We start from the raw sequence: 22,099 nt of genomic DNA, 5'->3' as shown, positions 1-22,099 counted from the left end.
CACTAATCCAGACGCTTATAAGAAATCCCTCTATACCATCAAAAAAGCAAAGCATCAATAAAGGATTAAGATTGAATCCTACTACACCGACTTCGACGCTCGTCGGATGTGGTAGGGCTTGAAAACTATTATGGACTACAAAGGGAAACCCCTACGCGAGCTGCCCAGTGACGCGAGCCTACCAGACAAGCTACATGCCTTTTATGCTTGCTTTAAGGCAATCAACACTTAAGCATGCTTGAGAGCACCAGCTGTTCTGGACGACTGTGTGATAACGCTCTCGGTAGCCAATGTGAGCAAGACCTTTAAACATGTCAACATTCACAAAGCCGTGGGGCCAGACAGATTACGAGGACATGTACTCAAAGCATGCGCGGACCATCTGGCCAGTGACTGACATTTTCAACATCTCCCTGACGGAGTCTGTAATACCTACATGTTTCAAGCAGTCCACCATAGTCCCTGTGCCCAAGGAAGTGAAGGTGTCCTGCCTAAATGATTACCGCCCCGTAGCACTCACATCGGTAGCCATGAAGTGCTTGAAAGGCTGGTCATAGCTAACATCAACAGCATCCTCCCGGATATTCTAGACCCACTCCAATTCGCCTCCGTCCAAACAGATCCACAGATGACGCAATCTCACTCGCACTCCACACTGCACTTTCCCACCTGGACAAAAGGAACACCTATGTGAGAATGCTGTTCATTGAGTACAGCTCAGCGTTTAACACCATAGTGCCCTCAAAGCTCATCACTAAGCAAAGGACCCTGGGACTAAACACCTCCCTCTGCAACTGGATCCTGGACTTCCTGACGGGCCGCCCCCAGGTGGTAAGGGTAGGTAGCAACACATCTGACACGCTGATCCTCAACACTGGGGCCCCTCAGGGGTGTGTACTTAGTATTTTTTTACTCATTATATTTTTTGGTTTTAGTTGGTAAATATTTTCTTAACTCTTCTTGAACTGCACTGTTGGTTAAGGTCTTGTAAGTAAGCATTTCACAGTAAGGTCTACAGTTTGATAATTTTTAAAATTAACCTTTATTTAACTAGGCAAGTCAGTTAAGAACAAATTCTTATTTACAATGACAGCCTAACCCCGCCAAACCTGGACAAATTGTGCGCCGCCCTATGGCACTCCCAATCACGGCCGGTTGTGATACAGCCTATAATCGAACCAGGGTCTGTAGTGACGCCTCTAGCACTGAGATGCAGTGCCTTAGACCGCTGCACCACTCAGGAGCCAATTTGATTGATATGATTTCCGACACATTCTGTACTGGAGTGTGGACCAGAGACAGGGAGAAACTAAATCCTACCTGCCAGCTCATCTGTCATCCACACTGACCGTTTATATTATACCTCGTTGAAGTACTAGTCTGCACAAGGAAACTTGGAAATGTCCGACTTGCTAAATGGTTGTAGTTAATCACGTGCTGCGTTCAATGAAGTCAGACATTCCCGAGTTTCATATTTCCGACTAGGACTTGAACGCGGTATTATACCTCAGTGACATTTACTGCCTTCACAAAGCTAGTCGGAACTATGAAACTTGGACATTTCTGACTTCCTGGTTCGTTGAACGCGGCACGTAGATAACTATAACCTAATAGCCAGTCGGACAATTCAGAGTTTCTAGTTCCGACGAGCACATGAACGTAGCAACTGACACATTTGAAGATGACGTCAACCGCGTCTCAAATCCCATACGGTAGATCGTACTTGTGATTGGGCGATGGCTAGGCATTGTGAAACTGACCAATCCCTACAGCGCTTGCTCAGAGAAACACAGATCCAACATGGCGGCGTTCTGAGTTTTGGAGGAGGGAACTGGGTGTAAATAAACACGCTTTAGACTTTTTAAAAACTTTAGGTAATAACACTCGCATTTTTGTGTATGTGACATATTGTACCGGTGAAAGAAAATGTCAACTGACGGAAACAAGAAACAATTCTGGAAAAGAAATACAGCTAAGGTCCCTGGCAGGTATAAGTGACGTGGTCCTTCTTGGTAGCTACATTTGCTCACTGCTTGTTAGCTTAATAGCTAGCGCCGTTGCACTATTACATTCTCGAGAATACACGTCACACTGACTGTAACGTTGAAACATTTTGTTTTTCACACATCAATAATTATGTATTGCTTCATGTCATACTTTTTGGGGTTGTCAAACGTGCGCATGCTCTTGCCTCAGTGATTCTAAAGAACATATCACCAGCCGGTAGCAAAATGCTTGTAGTATAAGTTCGTCGTTTGGTAGTCAGCTAGCTTAGCTAACCAGCTAGCCAAGCCTAGCATTCCTTGTTAGCCAGTTTGTTAACTTTCTAAGGTTTTAATTTAGCTAGCTGTTAGCCTTTTCTGATTGAACTGACTCGTTGTCAGCGCGTATTGGCAACATACCAACAATTAAATATCAAGACGACGTATTGAACTTATTTCTGATGTGTAGCTAAGTTCCAAGTAACTTTACATTTAGGCTCCAGTTCGCTAACTTTCTAAGGTTTTAATTTAGCTAGCTAGTAGCCTTTTCTGGTTGAACTGACTCGTTGTCAGAGCGTATTGTCAACAATAACGTTACCAGCAATGAAGACGACTTATTGAACTAATTTATGATGTGTAGCCAAGTTAAGTAACTTTACGTTTAGGCTAGATAGCTACATGCTCATCAAATAATCAAATGCGGCATCATATTGCCAACTACTGTTGAAAGCTGCTTTCAAATGAAACCTAAGTAAACCAAAGTTGGTCTGCTCAATGAATTAGCTCATTATTGGAGTGCACTTGAACTTAATCAAGGCATTAGTTGACAGAGCCATGTTATCCACTGTTTACTATAATACACTGTAATACATTAATTCAGTAGATTTCTTGTCAAAGCATAGCAATAGGTCATTGTGTTTTTTTCCTCTCCACAGCATACAACATGTGTATGGTGCTCAACATCCTCCTTTCGACCCTCTTCTGCATGCTAAGTAAGTGTCTGATTAGTTGTACGGTATAGGTCCAACAGTATGTCTGAGTCCCAAATGGCTCCCCATTTCCTTCTAGTGCTGCACAATATAGGGAATAACATGCCATTTGGGACATATTCTATAATGAATGAATGAATGGTGACTGTTGCTCTCTGGTATGTAGGTAGCTTTAGTCCTTTGATAGGGGATTTAAGATGGCCATTCAGGTTGGAGTAGTGAACTGACCTGAAAATCCAGTTTCTAACTTTCAGGAAATGCTGAGGTTAAAATACAATGCTATTATAACTTCCTTTCGCCTCGATCCCACGACAGCGACATTGGATTTTGGTACACCAGAAGTACATTAATTTACTATGGAACGCTGTGCTTTCCTTGCGTCTTTGCATTGCAGAGACAGTTGCAGTGTGTTGCATACGTTGTATTTATCCAACGTATGCATGAAATTATATGGCTTGACAGAAATGGTAGCAGAAGTTTCTAACATTCAGGAAATGGTATTATAACTTCCTTTCGCCTCGATCACAGCGACATTGGATTTTGGCACACCAGAACTTGAACTTTTGTTGCAGACATATCCAGATGATGCTGCATACCATTTTGCGCACTGACGCTGTCTGTGGGATCGATGAGTTAGGACTATTGTAATTACAGAAACACTGCATGTCCTTGTTTGACTGTCTTTTTAAGCACCCGTTTGACTTGATTGAGGATAGGGAATTATGTCCGCTCCACTTTAGCCTGGGTGTCTAACTGTTTAATCAGCACTAGCTACATCGTTTCCTTGCCAATAGAACAGCAAATTGGCGTAAGGGCAATTCCACGGTAATACAATTATGCTTTGACTCAGTTTTTTCACTTTCAAAATGTATGACAAATAAAAAATACATTGTTTTTAAAGTTCACCAAACCATACAAATCAATGCACAATGACTTTGGTAACGGAATTACGATCTCCGTCATGTTTTTATGAGACCACATTGTCCAAAAACTCTGATAAATATCTGCTCCGAATTAAGATTCAAAGATGTCTGCAGAAATAATGGAGTGTCAGCATTGAACATCACAGCGGAGGGCAGTACAATACAGCAGAGTTCAGTAAAGTATGGTACTGTATTGTACTGTCCTATAACTTTACTCTACTGTGCTCTACTCACTGTACTGTGCTCTACTCACTGTACTGCACTGTGCTATCCAAATATACCTCTATGATAGGTTCAGATTTGGTCCAGTGCGTTTTGTCTGTGGATGTTCACATCAAGGCCAGGGTGGCCTGACCAAATGTGAACTACTCTTCAATGTCCATGAACGTCCGGTGTTGGTCGTTGCTCAGTGAGTGAGGCTGCTGGTTACAGTAAATTGAAAGAGAGAGGGCTCATGGATAGGTGTCAGTAAGAACTGGAAGAGGTGACATAAACTGGGACCATTAACATTAACACTCTTGGTTTGACCACCAGACAACAGAAAGACAAAGAAATCAGTTATGAGCTGAACATAAGTATACCAGTGGAAGAGAGGACAATAGAACCCAACTGTGGTTTGTGACATATTATTTCCCATTGTAGCCGTTTCAGTTGCAGTGATTTTTTGTTGTTGTTGGGGGGGGGGGGGGGGGGGTAATTCCGCTAACAATTTGGTAACGGATTACGAGTTGTAATAATTGGTAAACAAAATTGATATCAGTAAATTCACTGTAACTAATTTGTAGGTCTACCATTACTTGTTACTTCTGTGAGCTTACATTATCCTCCCTCATGAGGGAGAGATTAGAAAGTATCTTAACATATGTGGGTTTTTGGTAACGGAATTACAAGGCACAAGACAATATTTCTTCAACTTACACAAGGTAAACAATTTCTCCAATACTAAATATAAGGGTTGATATTAGTTGGCAGGGGTCTATACATCGACATTATTGTGTTTTTGATGTATTTCTAATACCCTTTAAGACTTTTTCTGGTAGGTGTTTTCTAAGACCCCTTTTCCATCTGTTTATCCAGAAATCAAAGCCTTTAATTATGCCACATTTTTAAGATGGAAAATGTATGCCTTAATTTTGCCAAAATATATACTCTTAGCTTTCGTTTGACTGAATTTCATATTCGCCTATGAACTTCACATTTGGGTCCTTTTCAATGGAAATGCTCTAAAGCAGAGACAGATTTGGAACCTAGAAGGGCTTACTTCTCAGGCTGTGGCACCCACTATATATATTTTTATGATCTGTCCTATCCCCATTTGACATCTGTTAGATTAACTCACACAGACCCAAGGTAGGCTTAATCAAATACTCTATATAGGTAACAGAATAATAGTCTCTCTACTGGCTCTTTGGGCTGTGCAGCACAGTTCAGTCCAGCCCAGTCCGGTCTAGCACAGTTCTGAAACTCCACCCATCTGCTCACGTACCTGTATACCAAGTATAGTCTCCCAACTGTTGGTTGTGGGTTGACAAGGAGACAGCGGAAACAGATGAAACGGCTCATCTTCAGTGATAGGCTTTTGTTGCTTTGCCGTTAGATTAAAGTGCAGCAAGTCCACAGACGGGTTTATTTCATTTCCTTGTTATTGTTAGGCTGACTTCCATAGTTTTATCATCTGTCAGGAGTGGGCAAGTCACAAGTAGAGTCATATTGAACTTGGCTTTGCTTTTGTTATGCTAATGCTTGGTTTTGAATGAAAATAATAAGATGGAAAGGAACGGTCCCCTCTCCCCCTCTGATTCCACCCGTGCTGCTTTTCAATCTCTGGTTGCACACCTGAGTCTCATGGACATGAGAGGAAAAAGGATAAATTAAATGGGCTTTTTATGACATTTTTCACCCTGAAGAAAACATCTCTCATGCACAAAGGAATGTTTTCTGTGAGAAATTGTTTTTAATTTATTTTAATCTGCGCTGTGATTGTGTACCTTTTTACAATAACCTTTTTGAAGTAATTAAAATAGATGCTGACTCATTGATTCTCCTTGCGGAATGTTTTTGTCATTGTCTAATTTCTTTCATTATCGTCATTAAGTTTTTTTTTCTCAAACATTATCGTCAGTCAGTTCTTTTCAACATCGGCTCGCTGCGTCAACTGTGAATATCCACCTGTAGATAGGGCACAGCTGCAGTCTTTAGTTAATAGAACTTAAAAATAATTTTTTTGGAATTTAGTACAAGGGTATGTTCTTTGGCTGAAGTAGGCACTTTTTGACCAACTATTTGGCATTTGAATCTTAATGCCATTGAATGAACAGTTGAGGGATGTTTGTGAAGTGGCCCTACCAGAGTGAATTTGGCTCCCAGTCCTAATCTTTCATGGCCCTTCTGTTCATCCTTTCTAAGTTTTACACCTGTCATTCAATTCACCATTATTAATCACCTCTTCCACCTTCCGCTAAAAAAATAACATGAATTGAAAATACATGTATATTTTTGGGCTTTTGGTGTCTTCTTTAATGTTCTGGATGACTTCTAGTACCCTTAACGTCTCCTCATCTTTCTCCATCTCAGTCTAATCAAAGCGGGCAACAAGCCCCAGGCGACTCCGGGAGGGAAGCCAAAGAAAGCCACCACCTTCCAGGAGTTTGAGAGCATCACCAGCGATGCCTGGGACGTGGGGGACGACGACGACGAGCTGCTCGCCATGGCCGCACAGAACCTCAACACCGAGGTCGTCATGGAGACCGCCAACAAGGTGATTCTATGACGTCAACATACACAGCAGTCAGTCGTCCTTGGGTGTTTCAAAGACCCTTATGTACTCATAAGCCCGGTTTATATTAACTTATACGCCCTTATAATACATTAAGCTGTTTTTAAGGAGTTACATTTTTTAAATATATTGTTATTGTCATTTTGCAGGTGATCGAGAACCACAGCAAGCAGCAGGAGAAGCAGAGACGGGACGATGCCGACGCGTCAGAGCTGGAGGACCGAGAGGAAGAGGAGGCGCGTGATGAAGAGGTGGAAGAGCAGGGGGAGGAAGGGGAGGAATCGACCCCTGAGGTGTCGTTTGCTTGTGAGCCCAGCCCGCTCAGTGATGGCAGACTGGTGAAGTCACTGAGTGAGGCCCCCATCGGATCACCTAAGGGTAAGTAGACATCTGTCGCACGTTTCTCTCTTCTCGGTCTCTCTCCCCTCTATCGATCAATCAACAAACAGACAAACAAATTTAAGCGTCAGGTGAGGTGACAGATATGAGGAACAACGTCCGAACAAGGAAGGAATCTTGAAAGGAGGAATCCCACTCCATAGGGCCCATCATCTCCTCTGTCTTCAGTCTCCACCCACTCCTTCTATACACAATATTTCCTCTCCCCCTGCCGCTTCTCTGAGCCTGCTAGGCTTTTCATGTTCATTTGTTAGTGTGGTAGCAGCAGCAGAGGATGGTGTTTGTCTTGTGCAGTAGGGAACATCTGGCTGCTGTCTGTGGTGGTGCAGGAGATAAGACAGCAGCCCGTAGCAGCCCCGACTCCAGTATTATCTCCATGGAGGAGACACTGGCAGAGCAGACACTGTCTGGTGTCTGCTCCATTCATCTGTGTTGATCAGTACACACACACGCGCGCGCATACACACAAAACAAAAGACAGACGCACGCATCTGACGTGTTCACACACTGACCCCTACTCACACACTGACCCCTACTCACACACTGACCCCTACTCACACACTGACCCCTACTCACACACTGACCCCTACTCACACACTGCCCTTCCTGCTGGGAGAGACCTCATATTGTCTGTGTTGGTTCTGCTCTCTATTGTAGTGCTTGGGTAAATTATAAATCATGACGATAATGCAGTGCAGGTTGAGCTACCCAGTCTGTTCTTTGCCTGCACGAAGTGATAGTATTCACACGCTCCCCTTTGCATGCTGCCGTCTTCAACTCAACTCATCACAAAAAACCTTGGTGTTCATTTTCCTTTAGTCACATCACTATAATATTGTTGTCTGTCTGGTAGCTTCTCTTTACCCCGCTCCTCTCCCGTCTGTCTAACCTGGCACTCCCCTCCCTCCACGCTTTCAGCCTACAAACAAGCTGCTCTCTGCTAATGGACAGACAGAGAGAGAGTGGCCTGACCTCGGCCCTGCAGCACTCTACACCTACTCTGGGTGTCCTCCGCTGTCCTCTACTTCTGCTGCTGGGAACAAACTCTACTCTGCCTTGTAATTGTCTGTAACGGGGCTCCCGAGTGGCACAGCGGTCTAAGGCACCGCATCTCAGTGCTAGAGTCGTCACTACAGAACCTGGTTTGATTCCAGGCTGTATCACAACTGGCCGTGATTGGGAGTCCCATAGGGAGGCGCACGATCGTTAGGGTTTGGCCGGGGTAGGAAATAAGAATTTGTTCTTAACTGACTTGTCTAGTTAAATAAAAAAATATAAAAATGCGGGTTTTCTGTTACTGGAGTGGAGAAAGGTGGTTGGGTTACACAGTGTTTGTGTGTCTGTTTGTATGACGTGTGAATTCAATGGCTCTGCTCAGAGGAAAGGTGCTTGCAACAGGTGTGTGTGTTTTGTCTGTGTTTTTGCGTGTGACCAAGTGTGTGCATCTTTGTGTGTGTGTGTGTTTATTGTTCTCAGTATCTCTCCCCTCTCTCTGTTTATCCAGATGCGTCGCTCCACAGACAGCAGTCCCTGCCCCACCGGCCCACCATCCCCATGGTGGCTCGTATAGCTGACCAGAACACCTCCGGGAACCCAGCCATGACAGAGAGAGAGGCATCCCGCCTGGACAAGTTTAAACAGGTCCTGGCTGGACCCAACACTGACCTTGGTATGTTGCTGGATATTAATTACAGATCTAAGATCCGACTCATGTAGGAATGGTGCTCATAGGGAGCATTGAACCCAATACTTTTTGAAGCTCTGATATGTGCTTCGTGTAGAAATGTTACCACTCAACCACACAGGTTCACCCCAATCCTGAACTAAACCATTTTGGCGGAAAGATATCAGACCCTGTATCATTGTTTTGGGTTACAACACCTCCCCGTCTCACCTTTTAATAGAAAACCCAGTTCACAGCTCTGTGGTAAAGAACTCCATCTGAGAAAACAAGCAGTGAAACATCTGCTGTGTTGTTCTAACGATGCCATATGAATAGCTGAGGGGGAGGTAAACTCTGCCATCTGGCCAGTGGCCACCGTGCATAATCCAAGGGACACAAATGATGCTTTTAGTTTTTACTTGCTCGTTCTATAGCTTTACTTCTACTGTACTCCTTTGAGACGAGATGGCGCTTTAACTTGTGATCCAAGGCCATAATGGGGTAACGGCAGTAGCTTTGGTATAGTTCTTCCAGTTCTTCCTTCAAATCACCCATAGAACTTAGAAGTGAAGGCGTCTTAGCGAGGTTATACCTGTGAGGGAGTCAGTTCTATTGTTTGAGTCGTTGTGATAGCGCTGACTCAGCCCAGTGGCTAGATAATTTTGTGAGGCTATGTGTCACTGACTGTCTCTCTGGTTTATACAACCGGAGGTAAGCTATAAGTCATGAAGTGGTTCAGGGTCGTGCTGAGACATATGAGGGAATAGGATTGGGGTAAGTGAGGTGCTGAATGTCAAATAAGACCACTTCTGATTTTGAAAGGCAAAGACCATAACAGGTTTTTTTGCACCCCATTCCATTTTCAATAGACACATGTAACCGGGACAACTCATGACCAAAGAAGGGCCCACTGTATAGAGCTTGATACACAAGTTGATACACAACCTGTGGTTTTAATTTCACATGCACAAGTACAGTGAAATGCCTTTCTTGCAAACTCAAAACCGAACAATGCAATAATCAATAACAATATGTTACTAAAAAAAAAAAAGAAAATACACAAGAAATAAGAATATGAAATACACAAAGTAAGTAACCATACTATATACTGGAGATATTTATCCTGTTTGGGCTGCAGCCCGACGTCGGTACACTTATGACAACATCCAGCTCAAGTGCAGGGCGCGAAATTCAAAAGATATTTTTTTTAAATATTTAACTTTCACACATTAACAAGTCCAAGACACCAGATGAAAGGTACACATCTTGTGAATCAAGCCAACATGTCCGATTTTTAAAATGTTTTACAGGGAAGACACAATATGTAAATCTATTAGCTAACCACGTTAGCAAAAGACACCACTATTCTTACTCCATCAGTTTTTACTCCATCAGTAGCTATCACAAATTCGACCAAATAAAGATATAAATAGCCACTAACCAAGAAACAACTTCATCAGATGACAGTCTGATAACATATTTATTGTATAGCATATGTTTTGTTCGAAAAATGTGCATATTTCAGGTATAAATCATAGTTTACATTTTCAGCTACAATCAGAAATTGCACCGAAAGCAGCCATAATATTTACAGACACCAACGTCAAATACCTAATTACTCATCATAAAACATTTCTGAAAAATACATAGTGTACAGCAATTGAAAGACAGGCATCTTGTGATTCCAGACAATATTTCCGATTTATTAAATGTTTTACAGCGAAAACAAAATGTAGCGCTATATTAGCGTAGCCACAATAGCCAGAAACACTTGGGCGCCCACGACCAGTTCACATGCACGACAGATATTAGAAATAGCATCATAAAATGTTTCTTACTTTTGGTGATCTTCCGTCAGAATGTTGGACAAGGTGTCCTTTGTCCAGAACAGTCGTTGTTTTGATCTGGAACGGCAAATATCCCTCTTCATTTAGCATGGGCACTTGCCAAGTGGCACGGATCACTCCAACGTCAACAAAGTCAGAGAACGGAACACGGCAAAACTCCCGAAAAAATTTCAATAATCTGATTAAACTATATTGAAAAAACATACGTTACGATGATATGGTCACATGTATCAAATAAAATCTAAGACGGAGATGTTAGTCGTTCATAACGACAGCTAAACAGAAGGCATATCCATGTCCTCTTTCGCGCGCTCCAGAAACAGGAAGTGGACGGTCACGTCAAAGAAAGAGCTTTTATTCCACCTTAGACCAAGATAAACACAACATTTTCTCTCACAACCTCTTGACCAACCAGGGGAAGGTGTATGAAGTGTACGTAGCCTCTTACGTCTTATGCCCATGTATAGGCAAGAAGTTGAACAGAGCATAGATTTCTGACATTCCACTTCCTGGTCAGGAAAAGTGCTGCAGAATGAGTTCTGTTTCACTCAGAGAAATAATTCAAACGGTTTTAGAAACTAGAGAGTGTTTTCTATCCAATAGTAATAATAATATGCATATTGTACGAGCAAGAATTGAGTACGAGGCCGTTTGAAATGGGCATCTTTTATCTGGCTACTCAATACTTTCCCTTGCAGCCATAACAGGTTAAACAGTCAGTTCTAATACCATATTTACGTGTGCAGGGATACTGGGGTGATGGAGGGAGATATGTATTTTTTATTTTTTTTGATTTAACTAGGCAAGTCAGTTAAGAACAAATTCTTATTTACGATGACGACCTAAAGGGATTAGGCAACAGGATATAAGATTAACAGAGTAGCAGCAGCTTGCGTGTGGAGTTTATAAATGATTACATTTTTTATTAAAACTATTACATTTTTTATTTAAATTATTACATTATTTAACTAGGCAAGTCAGTTAAGAACAAAATCTTATTTACAATGACGGCCTACCGCGGGCCAAACCCTAACCCGGACAACGCTGGGCCAATTGTGCGCCGCCCTATGGGACTCCCAATCACGGCCGGTTGTGATACAGCCTGGAATGTTTGAGTGAGCAAATGATGGAGTTTGTGTGAGTGTGTAGAGCCCTGTGAGTGTGCATAGAGACAGTGCGAGATTGAAATAAAAGGTCAATAATGATACAAGGTTAACACAGTTCGTGTAGCTATTTTGTTAGTTAGTCGTACTGCTTGGGGAGAGAAGCTGTGCAGGAGCCTGTTGGTGTCTGTTGATGTACCTCTTGCCGTGCGCCAGCAGGGAAAATAGTATATGGCTTGGGTGGTTGATGGTTTTCCGGGCCTTATTTTCACACCGCCTGATATAGAGATCCTGGATGGTAGTGAGCTTGGCCCCACTGATGGTACTGGGCTGTCCGCACAACCCTCTGTAGCACCATGCGATCGAGGGCGATGCTATTGCCATACCAAGCAGTGATACAGCCAGTCAATATGCTCTCAACGGTACAGCCGTAGACCTTTTTGAGGATTTGAGGGCCCATGCCAAACCTTTTCAAACACCATTTTAAGTCCTTAGTGATTTTGGCACAGAGGAATTTGAAGTTGTCTTCTTGCTCCACTGCCGCCCCGTTGATGTGGATAATACAGAAACTATTTCCCCTTTTTCACAGCAACGGTTTCCTTTGTTTTTTGCCCTTACAGACAAACTAGGACCAACAATAGTATCCTGCCTCTGACCATACTGGTATATGAATTCATCAGTATAATACCAACCAACCTCTTGACTTTGGGGGGTTTATTTATTTAAAGCTTTGTACTGCCGTTGTACTACAGTAACGCATAATTCATAAAGATGGTACCATATGTATAATGCAGTTTAAAACCATGCTATTTCAATGAGGCAATACCATGGTATTATTTAGGATCACGGTAGTACCATACTTCAAAGCTAAAACCATCGGAATTGGGTTATTAAGTAACTGCCGATCTGATGTTCAAGAGTTCTTGTTGGATGTAAGAAATGATAGTGGATATATTTAGTGAAAATAGAGTAAAAATAAATGGCAAAATAATCACAAAGTAGCAAAGTTCTGTCGAAGCTTGCAAAACGGCAGCAATCCAGTATGGCGCTATCTTGTGAGGTCATAAGGGGATTTAAAGCCATCCATATACCAGTACATGTCTTTATCTGTCGTCTGTGTATTATTATGGACTCCTGAGGGGAGGGAGATGGAGGCTGGGGGAGGCAGCAGGGTACAGTCAGTGATTCTAAGTCTGTCAACAGTGATTACACCAGGCCAGCAGTCGGGATTTGCTCTTTAAATGGAGTTGTCGCTGCTTTATTACATATCCAAGCTGACTAGCCAGACACATGATGCCAACGATGAAATATGAACTTAATTCAGAGGCCATAATTAAGAGACACAGAGGTAGAGGGCAAAACAGACAGCGAGAGTGAGGGAGATTGGCAGAGGGTAAGGGAGACGGATCGATTGATGGAGAGAAAGAGAGAGCCTGTTGACAGAGATGGATGGGTGTGTTGTCCTGTGGTTGAGGTGGCCGACCTGGTTTTTGTCCTGTCTCCCCTCTGTGACATCAAATTTTATTGGTCACATACACATGGTTAGCAGATGTTAATGCGATTGTAGCGAAATGCTTGTGAAGAAAAGTGATTGAGAGTATTACACCTGCGCGTAGTGCAATCAATATGCTGATAGAATTTAGGTAGCCTTGTTCTCAAATTTGCTTAGTTAAAATCCCCAGTTACATTAAATGCAGCCTCAGGATATAGGGTTTCCGGTTTACATAGAGTCCAGTGAAGTTCCTTGAGGGCCGTATGTACACCGCTGTCACGATAACTGATGAGAATTCTCTTGGGAGATAATATGGCCGGCATTTGATTGCGAGGAATTCTAGGTCAGGTGAACAAAAGGACTTGAGTTCCTGTATGTTGTTATGATTACGCCATGAGTCGTTAATCATGAAGCATACACCCCCGCCCTTCCTCTTCCCAGAGAGGTGTTGCATGGAAAAGCCCGGTGGCTGAACCGATTCTGACAACATATCCCGAGAGAGCCATGTTTCTGTGAAACAGAGGATTTTACAATCTCTTATGTCTCTCTGGAAAGCAACCCTTGCTCGAATTTCATCTACCTTGTTGTCAAGAGACTGGACATTGGCGAGTATTATACTCGGGAGTGGTGGGCGATGTGCACGTTTACGAACCTGACCAGAAGGCCGCTCCGTCTGCCCCTTCTGCGGCGCCGTTGTTTTGGCCCGGCTTCTAGAATTAGGTCCATTGTCCTGGGTGGTGGTCCAAACAGAGGATCCTCTTCGGGAAAGTTGTATTCCTGGTCGTAATGTTGGTAAGTTGACGTCGCTCATATATCCAATAGTTCTTCCCGGCTGTATGTAATAAGAGTTATGATTTCCTGGGGTAAAAATTGAAGAAATAAAAAACAAAATACTGCATAGTTTCCTAAGGACTCGAAGCGAGGCGACCATCTCTGTCGGCGGCATCTTACTTTTTTCATCACAGCATCTGTAGAATTACATATCCATTTATCAGTCCTTTCACCACCAAGAGCGCTCGCTTAAACCTCCATCTCTCGCTCTGTCGCTTTTTCTCGCTCAAACCTCATCTACTCATCCCTCTCTCAATCTCACAGCTATCAATCCGGGGAGACGCTGCCCTCTAGTGTAGAATGACCCCTGACTCTTGTCCTTGATGTTGGGGGATGTGTGTGTGTGTGTGTGTCAGGGAAGGTATGTGCGTGCGCTTCATTCTTCAGTCTGTGGATTTCAGCCTGGTTTGTGGCTCTAGCCCTCCATCATGTTGGGATTTGTCTCCAGAGGCGTGTGTGAACAACTGACTGACTGCTCCACTCTCTGCTCTCACCTGTTTAACGATTAGAAGATGAGGCATGGGATAGAGCGAGGCTAAATCCGTTAGGCCTAAAAAATGAATCACTCTTTTTCTTGTCGTTCCCAGTTCCTATGATCTTAATTGTCTTTTCTAAATCTTTGTAACAATCAGGTACTTTGGTTTTTCCAGATGCAATATTTACAGTTTTTGTATCTAATTCAAGCAATCATCAGCCATCTGTGTTTGTGTGTGTTTGATTTTGAGCAGTCTGTCTTTGTCAGGATTTCTGGGTTTCTCCAGACAGGACAGTGAACCTGGCAGAGGTAGGCAGGCTGACAGAGCGGAACAGAGCAGGCTTTACGGCACTAAGGCCACATAGACCATGGCAAGAGCAGGCCAAACCCATTTATCATCACCGAGAGTGAGAATATGACTGGATCTCATTCACAGCCTCTTATCTTTGTCTCCCCTTCTCTCTCCCTTTTGCTGTCTCTATCTTTCTCTTTCATTCTCACTCATTCACCTGTCTCTCTCCCACCCTGCTCTCTCTGAAAAGTCATTTAAAGTAATTTAATAATTTCTCATAATGTAATATATTATATATAGTTTTAAAATATTTTATCAATCGCATAAAAATCAACATATCAGCCAGGATCGGAATGACACTATAGCGCGTCTGTGAGTGCGCTCATTACCTGCATGTAAAAGGAGTGAGCTGTTGCTCAAGTGGAGAGAGAGAGACAGTCGGACATTGCAGCAGCAGGCGGTCCTAGACTATAAAATATAATAGTGAACAGAACAAACTAACTTGGTAGCGAATGCAAAACATACCTTGTCGCCCGGCTAGTTATCACTATAGGTAACTGCTTAACTATTATTAGCATGTATTAATGTTTTCATCATGTCCCAAAAACGACATTCTATGATTCATTTTAGGGCTGACCCTTTTTAGTTGACCAGTCGATTGTTTGGTCGATAGGCTGTTGGTCGACCAAGGTTTTTTTTAATTGAGCAGTGGCAAAGGGTGGCTACTGTGAAGAATCTCCCCCAAAATGTTTGGGTTACTACATGATTCCATATGTGTTATTTCATAGTTTTGATTTTTTCACTATTATTCTACAATGTAGAAAATAGTAAAAATAAAGGAAAAACCCTGCAATGAGTAGGTGTGTTCAAACCTTTGACTGGTACTGTATATATAAAAAATTTGGCACGAGACACCTGTCTCATTCATGCCTGTCTGAGTGGACTAATCCATTGTGGAGGCCACGGGCAAGTGGTATGCCACTGTATCACCTGTAGTACATTTACTGTTAATTAACATCATTTTGAATCTACGTTACTTGTTTGGTTGTGTAATTTCTGTTAATGCATTCAATATATTATTATTATTACGGTCTTACTGTTGTCATTGTAGGAGTGGACACGTAGTTTGCAGAGCCTAGTCTACACGTGATAAAGTTTGGGTTTATTTCATTACGAGTTGTCAATTTATTCATTGTCTTTTGTTTGGAGCAATGTTATCAATCTTGAGTAAGGACACGCATCTGATTACGCTTATAGAAGTAGAACTAGTCTACCTGGCCTGCGCACGAATGTAGGCCTGTAAGTGTGCCCATTTGGAGATTGCATAGTATTTCTGATTGTCTTAACTCACCAGCACTCTGGAGCTTCTCAAAGGAATATTTTCTTTGCCTCAAACAGCAAGTAAACAAAGTCTGTTTTTACATCCATTGAGAATGACAATAGTTCCTCAACGTAGCCTATTTGAAAAATCTTTCCAGCTCTCTCCTTTTTTATTACTTCTCAGCATGAAAGTGGGGAAAAAATGTCCTGATCCGGTAGAAACGTCATAAAATTAGGCCTATCTGATTACTTCATATCCCTAGCGATAAATTTGACTAAACTAGAAAATACAATACATATTTCCTGAAAACACATGTGTGGACTTGCTTCAGCTGTATAAAAATATTTGTAGCCTAACATAGTCATTTGATCTTTGAGATATATATGCTGAACAAAAATATAAATGCAACAATTTCAAAGATTTTACTGAGTTAGTTCATATAAGGAAATCAGTCAATTTGAAATAAATTCATTAGGCCCTAATCTATAGATTTCACCAGACCAGGCAGGGGCACAGCCATGGGTGGGCCTGGGAAGACGTAGGCCCACCGACTTGGGAGCCAGGCCCAGCCAATCAGAATGAGTTTTTCTCCACAAAAGGGCTTTATTACAGAAAGAAATCCTCTTCAGTTTCATTAGCTGTTCGGGTGGCTGGTCTCAGACGATCCCGCAGGTGAAGAAGCCGGATGTGGAGGTCCTGGGCTGGCGTGGTTACACTTGGTCTGCGGTTGTGAGGCCGGTTGGACGTACTGCAGAATTCTCTAAAACGATGTTGGAGGCGGCTTAATTTCTCTCACATAACTTTCAATTCTCTTGCAACTGCTCGGATGGACATTCCTGCAGTCAGCATGCAAATTGCACGCTCCGTCAACTTGAGACATCTGTGGCTTTGTGTTGTGACAAAACTGCACATTTTAGAATGGCCTTTTATTGTCCCCAGCACAGGGTGCTACTTGAAGACAAACTGAAAATCTGACCCACTTCGATTCATATCTACATTGTTGATTGTAAATTACAACTTTATATTACTGCATTACTAGCTAGCTAGCTAATTATTCTGTGTCTAAACCAGTCTGATTTAATTGATCTGCTGCACGTTATCTTGAATAGGCCAAGTCAGCTGCAACACTTTTCAGGTCAGAGAAGATGGACGTAGTGTTGTCAAATTAGGCATCCTTAAAATCCTACAATATGTTTACATTACAATAAAGTAAAGGGTTTAAAGTATCCATAACAATCTACATCAGATTTTCGTTGCATTTGAGCTTTTTCCCAACAATGAGTCTGACTTTCGAAGGCTTCTTGTAGGTCGCCTCACATTTTGAATGAGTGAATTATTTTATAAATGTTTTACAAATGTATTAATATTTTAAATGTTAATGTTTTACATCAAGGGTGGTCAACCATCCTCCAGGAGAGCTATTGGGTGTGCAGGCTTTTGTTCCAATCCCCCTCTAACCAACCACATTTTAGAAATGAGCTGCTCAACCTGACCTTAATAAACTGACTCTGACGTTTGAGCAGTGCTGGATCAAAAGCCTGCACACCCAGTGCCTTTCTTTGACCAAGGGTTGAACACGTGTTTTATACAGTTGCTTAACAGTTATTTTACTTTGGTGGGGGGTAAAGTGCAATGCTCAACAACAGTAGGCTACATGTGATCAGAGAGCAGCCTCCCAGTGTTGATACCACATTTATGCTAACTTTTTTTGTAGTCCCTCGTGGCTCAGTTGGTAGAGCATGGTGTTTGCATCGCCAGGGTTGTGGGTACGAAAAAAGTATGAACATGTATGCACTCATTTCTGTAATTCTGTCTGGATAAGAGTGTCAGCTAAATAATAATAATAAAAAAAAAGATATATATATATATATATACCACCCCATTATTTTTAACCTGTCTAGCCCCGGCGGAACCCCCCCCCCCCCCACATTCCACTGAAAAGGCAGCGCGCGAAATTCAAAAAATATTTTTTAGAAATATTGAACTTTCACACATTAACAAGTCCAATACAGCAAATGAAAGATAAACATCTTGTGAATCCAGCCAACATGTCCGATTTAAAAAAAAATGTTTTACAGCGAAAACACCACGTATATTTATGTTAGCTCATCACCAAATACAAAAGAGCACAGACATTTCTTTCACAGCACAGGTAGCTTGCACAAAACCCCCAAATAGAGAGAGAATTAGTCACTAACCAAGAAACAACTTCATCAGATGACAGTCTTATAACATGTTATACAATAAATCTATGTTTTGTTCGGAAAATGTGCATATTTCAGGTATAAATCATAGTTTTACATTGCAGCTACAATCACAAATAGCACCGAAGCAGCTAGAACAATTACAGAGACCAACGTGAAATACCTAAATACTCATCATAAAACATTTATGAAAAATACATGGTGTACAGCAAATGAAAGATAAACATCTTGTGAATCCAGCCAATATTTCAGATTTTAAGTGTTTTACAGCGAAAACACAATATAGCATTATATTAGCGTACCACAATAGCCAACCACACAACCGCATTCATTCACCGCAAAGGTAGCGATCGCAAAACCCAGCAAAAGATATACAATTATTCACTAACCTTGACAAACTTCATCAGATGACAGTCCTATAACATCATGTTACACAATACATATATGTTTTGTTTGCAAAATGTGCATATTTAGCGGTACAAATCGTGGTTTTACAATGTGAATACGTAGCCAAACTGCACAAAATTATCCGGATATATTTCTGACACTCACCTAATCTAATCAAAGAACTCATCATAAACTTTACTAAAAAATACATGTTGTACAGCAAATGAAAATTACACTAGTTCTTAATGCAATCGCCGTGTTAGAATTCAAAAAATAACTTTAGTACGACATACAGCTTACGTTATAGCGAGACAGCGCCTGCAATGAGGGCGGAAAATAGTACTAAACATTTTCCACAGAAATACGAAATAACATCATAAATGGTTCCTACTTTTGCTGAGCTTCCATCAGAATCTTGTACAAGGAGTCCTTTGTCCAGAATAAATCGTTGCTTGGTTTTAGAATGTCCTCTTCTCCTGTCGAATTAGCAACCAAAGCTAGCCAAGTGGCGCGAAGTTGTCCATCTTCACCAAACGCAGAGAACGGAAAACGCCAAAACTCCCGATAAACTTTCAATAATCTGATAAAACTATATTGAAAAAACATACTTTACGATGATATTATCACATGTATCAAATAAAATCAAAGCCGGAGATATTAGCCGTCTATACCGAAAGCTTTTCAGAAGGCAATCCAGGGTTCCTTCCCGCGCCTTGCTGGACAAAGGAAATTTGGGGTCACGTCATTCCAAGAGCTCTTGTTCGACCTCAGATCAAGCTAGACACCCCATTCCACCTCCCACTGCCTGTTGACATCTAGTGGAAGGCGTATGAAGTGCATGTATATCCATAGATTTCAAGCAAATTAATAGGAAGGCCCTGGAACAGAGCCTCGATTTCAGATTTTTCACTTCCTGACAGGAAGTTTGCTGCAAAATGAGTTCTGTTTTACTCACAGATATAATTCAAACGGTTTTAGAAACTTGAGAGTGTTTTCTATCCAATAGTAATAATACTATGCATATTGTACTATCTAGAATAGAGTACGAGGCCGTTTAAATTGGGCACGATTTTCCCCCAAAGTGAAAATAGCGCCCCCTATCCCGAAGAAGTTAACCAAATTTCCAAGACCAACAACTGGCGGCATCTCTCTCTATATATATATATGAGATGCCGCCATTTGTTGGTCTTGGAAATTTGGTTAAAAATGATGAAGGAAGGAAAGGAAAAAGTCATGAAATTCCATCTGCCAAAATGTGTATGTACCCTGTGTTTTACAAATAAAGGTTGTATGCAAAGTTAGCATTGAAAATAGCCTGATTTGGGACCCAAGGAGTTCACGGAAGTCCCCAGGCTAGGTTTCAGCTAAATCAGAGGGGTATGCTACAAAGCAGTCCATGGGTTAGCCAGATTACTTGCTGACCTTTTTTGTTTTGGAAATATAAGCTTGAAATGGGAGGGCATGGTCTAATTCAGGTGTTCCCAACCTAGGGGGCACCAACATTTTGTGGGTAGGTGCGGGGCCTTCCTTGATTTGCCTGAGGAAACACCACTCTGATGCACATGGGAATATCTTTTGGTTTGTCTCTGACATTCAGAAGCTGAGCTACGACCTTCTAAAGTGGTGGAGCAAAAATAAACGGACTTTGCATACGACTTATTTATTCCTAGATTTTTTTATGTGTAAATATTTTTTATTTGTACTTTTACTCCTTTTTTTCATGGTATCCAATTGGTAGTTAGTCTTGTCCCATCACTGCAACTCCCATGCGGACTCGGGAGAGGCGAAGGTCGAGAGCCACGCGTCCTCCGAAACACGACCCAACCACGCCGCGATGTTTCTTCACACAATGCCCGCTTAACCCGGAAGCCAGCCACACCAATGTGTCGGAGGAAACGCCGTATACCTGGCGACCATGTCAGCGAGCATGCGCCCCACTTGCCACAGGAGTCGCTAGAGCGCGATGGGACAAGCACATCCCTGCCGGCTAAACCCTCCCCTGACCCGGACAACGCTTGGCCAATTGTGCGCCGTCCCATGGGTCTCCGGGTCGCGGCTCGCTGCGACAGAGCCGAGCAACTGCGATGCAGTGCCATAGACAGCTAGCATCTGCGATGCAGTGCCTTAGACCACTGCGGCACACAATGTGTGACTCTGTTTCTATCAATTGATCTAGTCACTTTCTGTAAAACGGAATATGTATACACTACCGTTCAAAAGTTTGGGGTTATTTAGAAATGTCCTTGTTTTCCATGAAAACATACATGAAATGAGTTGCAAAATGAATAGGAAATATAGTCAAGACGTTGACAAGGTTATAAATTATTATTTTTCATTGAAATAAATAATTGTGTCCTTCAAACTTTGCTTTCGTCAAAGAATCCTCCATTTGCAGCAATTACAGCCTTGCAGACCTTTGGCATTCTAGTTGTCAATTTGTTGAGATAATTTGAGGAGATTTCACCCCATGCTTCCTGAAGCACCTCCCACAAATTGGTTTGGCTTGATGGGGACTTCTTACGTACCATATGGTCAAGCTGCTCCCACAACAGCTCAATAGGGTTGAGATCCGGTGACTGTGCTGGCCACTCCATTATAGACAGAATACCAGCTATACCAGTACCTTCCCTAAATAGTTCTTGCATAGTTTGGAGCTGTGCTTTGGGTCATTGTCCTGTTGTCGGAGGAAATTGGCACCAATTAAGCCCCGTCCACAGGGTATGGCATGGCGTTGCAAAATGGAGTGATAGTCTTCCTTCCTTCCATTATAATTATAATGTATTATGATTAAATAGCCTACCTAAAAGAAATCATGAGTCTGGTTAAACTATGTCGAATTGCATGAAATTAGCTTCAAAACAAAAGTTTTCTAGGTCCCTCAAATTAAACAAAATCAAGCTTGTGGTATATTTATTAAAGGCTATCTCAAACAATAATAATAATAATAAAGCTTGGAGAGCATGACATTTTTCAAATGTGAAAAAAGGGGTTCCTGGGGAAAAAAGGTTGAACCCCTGGACTAATTCACTCAGCAGCTTAAAACGCCTGTCTAAGTTTAGCTTTCTTATCAGAGCTAGCTGGCTAACTCATTGATACTGGTTTGGCCTGGCCTCAGACAGGGGTCTAGTTAAGCAATGATTGATAACTGATAAAGTTATCATTGGCTGCATTTAGAAATGGAACCCGGTGAAAAGTTTTGGAATATAGGCCTATGACGAATAGACTGCCATTCCAGACACATACATGAATCACTATCTTAATCTAACGTCCTTTTTTTGTGATAAAATGTAACCACTTTGAAAGAGGTAAGTTAGGCTAGTTCTGTCCCTCCCTGCCTTCTGACTGAAACATTTGATCTGTACCATTTGGAACAGTGTATATTTTATCCCTGTCCTTCTGCTTTTTAATGAGTGTT

The 22,099-nt window shown here is 42.0% G+C and overlaps 1 protein-coding gene across 3 annotated transcripts in view; it reads left to right on the top strand.

Annotated features, from left to right (window-relative positions):
- Positions 1–1,794: 1,794 nt before the first annotated feature.
- LOC120032327 (TBC1 domain family member 22B-like) overlaps positions 1,795–22,099 on the top strand; it is a 169,146-nt gene continuing 148,841 nt past the window's right edge. For all 3 annotated transcript variants that reach the window (XM_038978371.1, XM_038978372.1, XM_038978370.1), the window contains exons 1-5: positions 1,795–1,988; positions 2,918–2,974; positions 6,469–6,652; positions 6,820–7,048; positions 8,574–8,738. In XM_038978371.1, coding sequence (XP_038834299.1) covers positions 1,927–1,988; positions 2,918–2,974; positions 6,469–6,652; positions 6,820–7,048; positions 8,574–8,738 — 697 coding nt within the window. In that variant the 5' untranslated portion in view covers positions 1,795–1,926. The remainder of the gene's footprint in view (positions 1,989–2,917; positions 2,975–6,468; positions 6,653–6,819; positions 7,049–8,573; positions 8,739–22,099) is intronic.

This window comes from Salvelinus namaycush, chromosome 38 (assembly GCF_016432855.1).
Source record: "Salvelinus namaycush isolate Seneca chromosome 38, SaNama_1.0, whole genome shotgun sequence".
NCBI lineage: Eukaryota > Metazoa > Chordata > Actinopteri > Salmoniformes > Salmonidae > Salvelinus > Salvelinus namaycush.
Note: the sequence above shows the minus strand (reverse complement) of the source record. Positions and strands in the feature narration are given on the sequence as shown.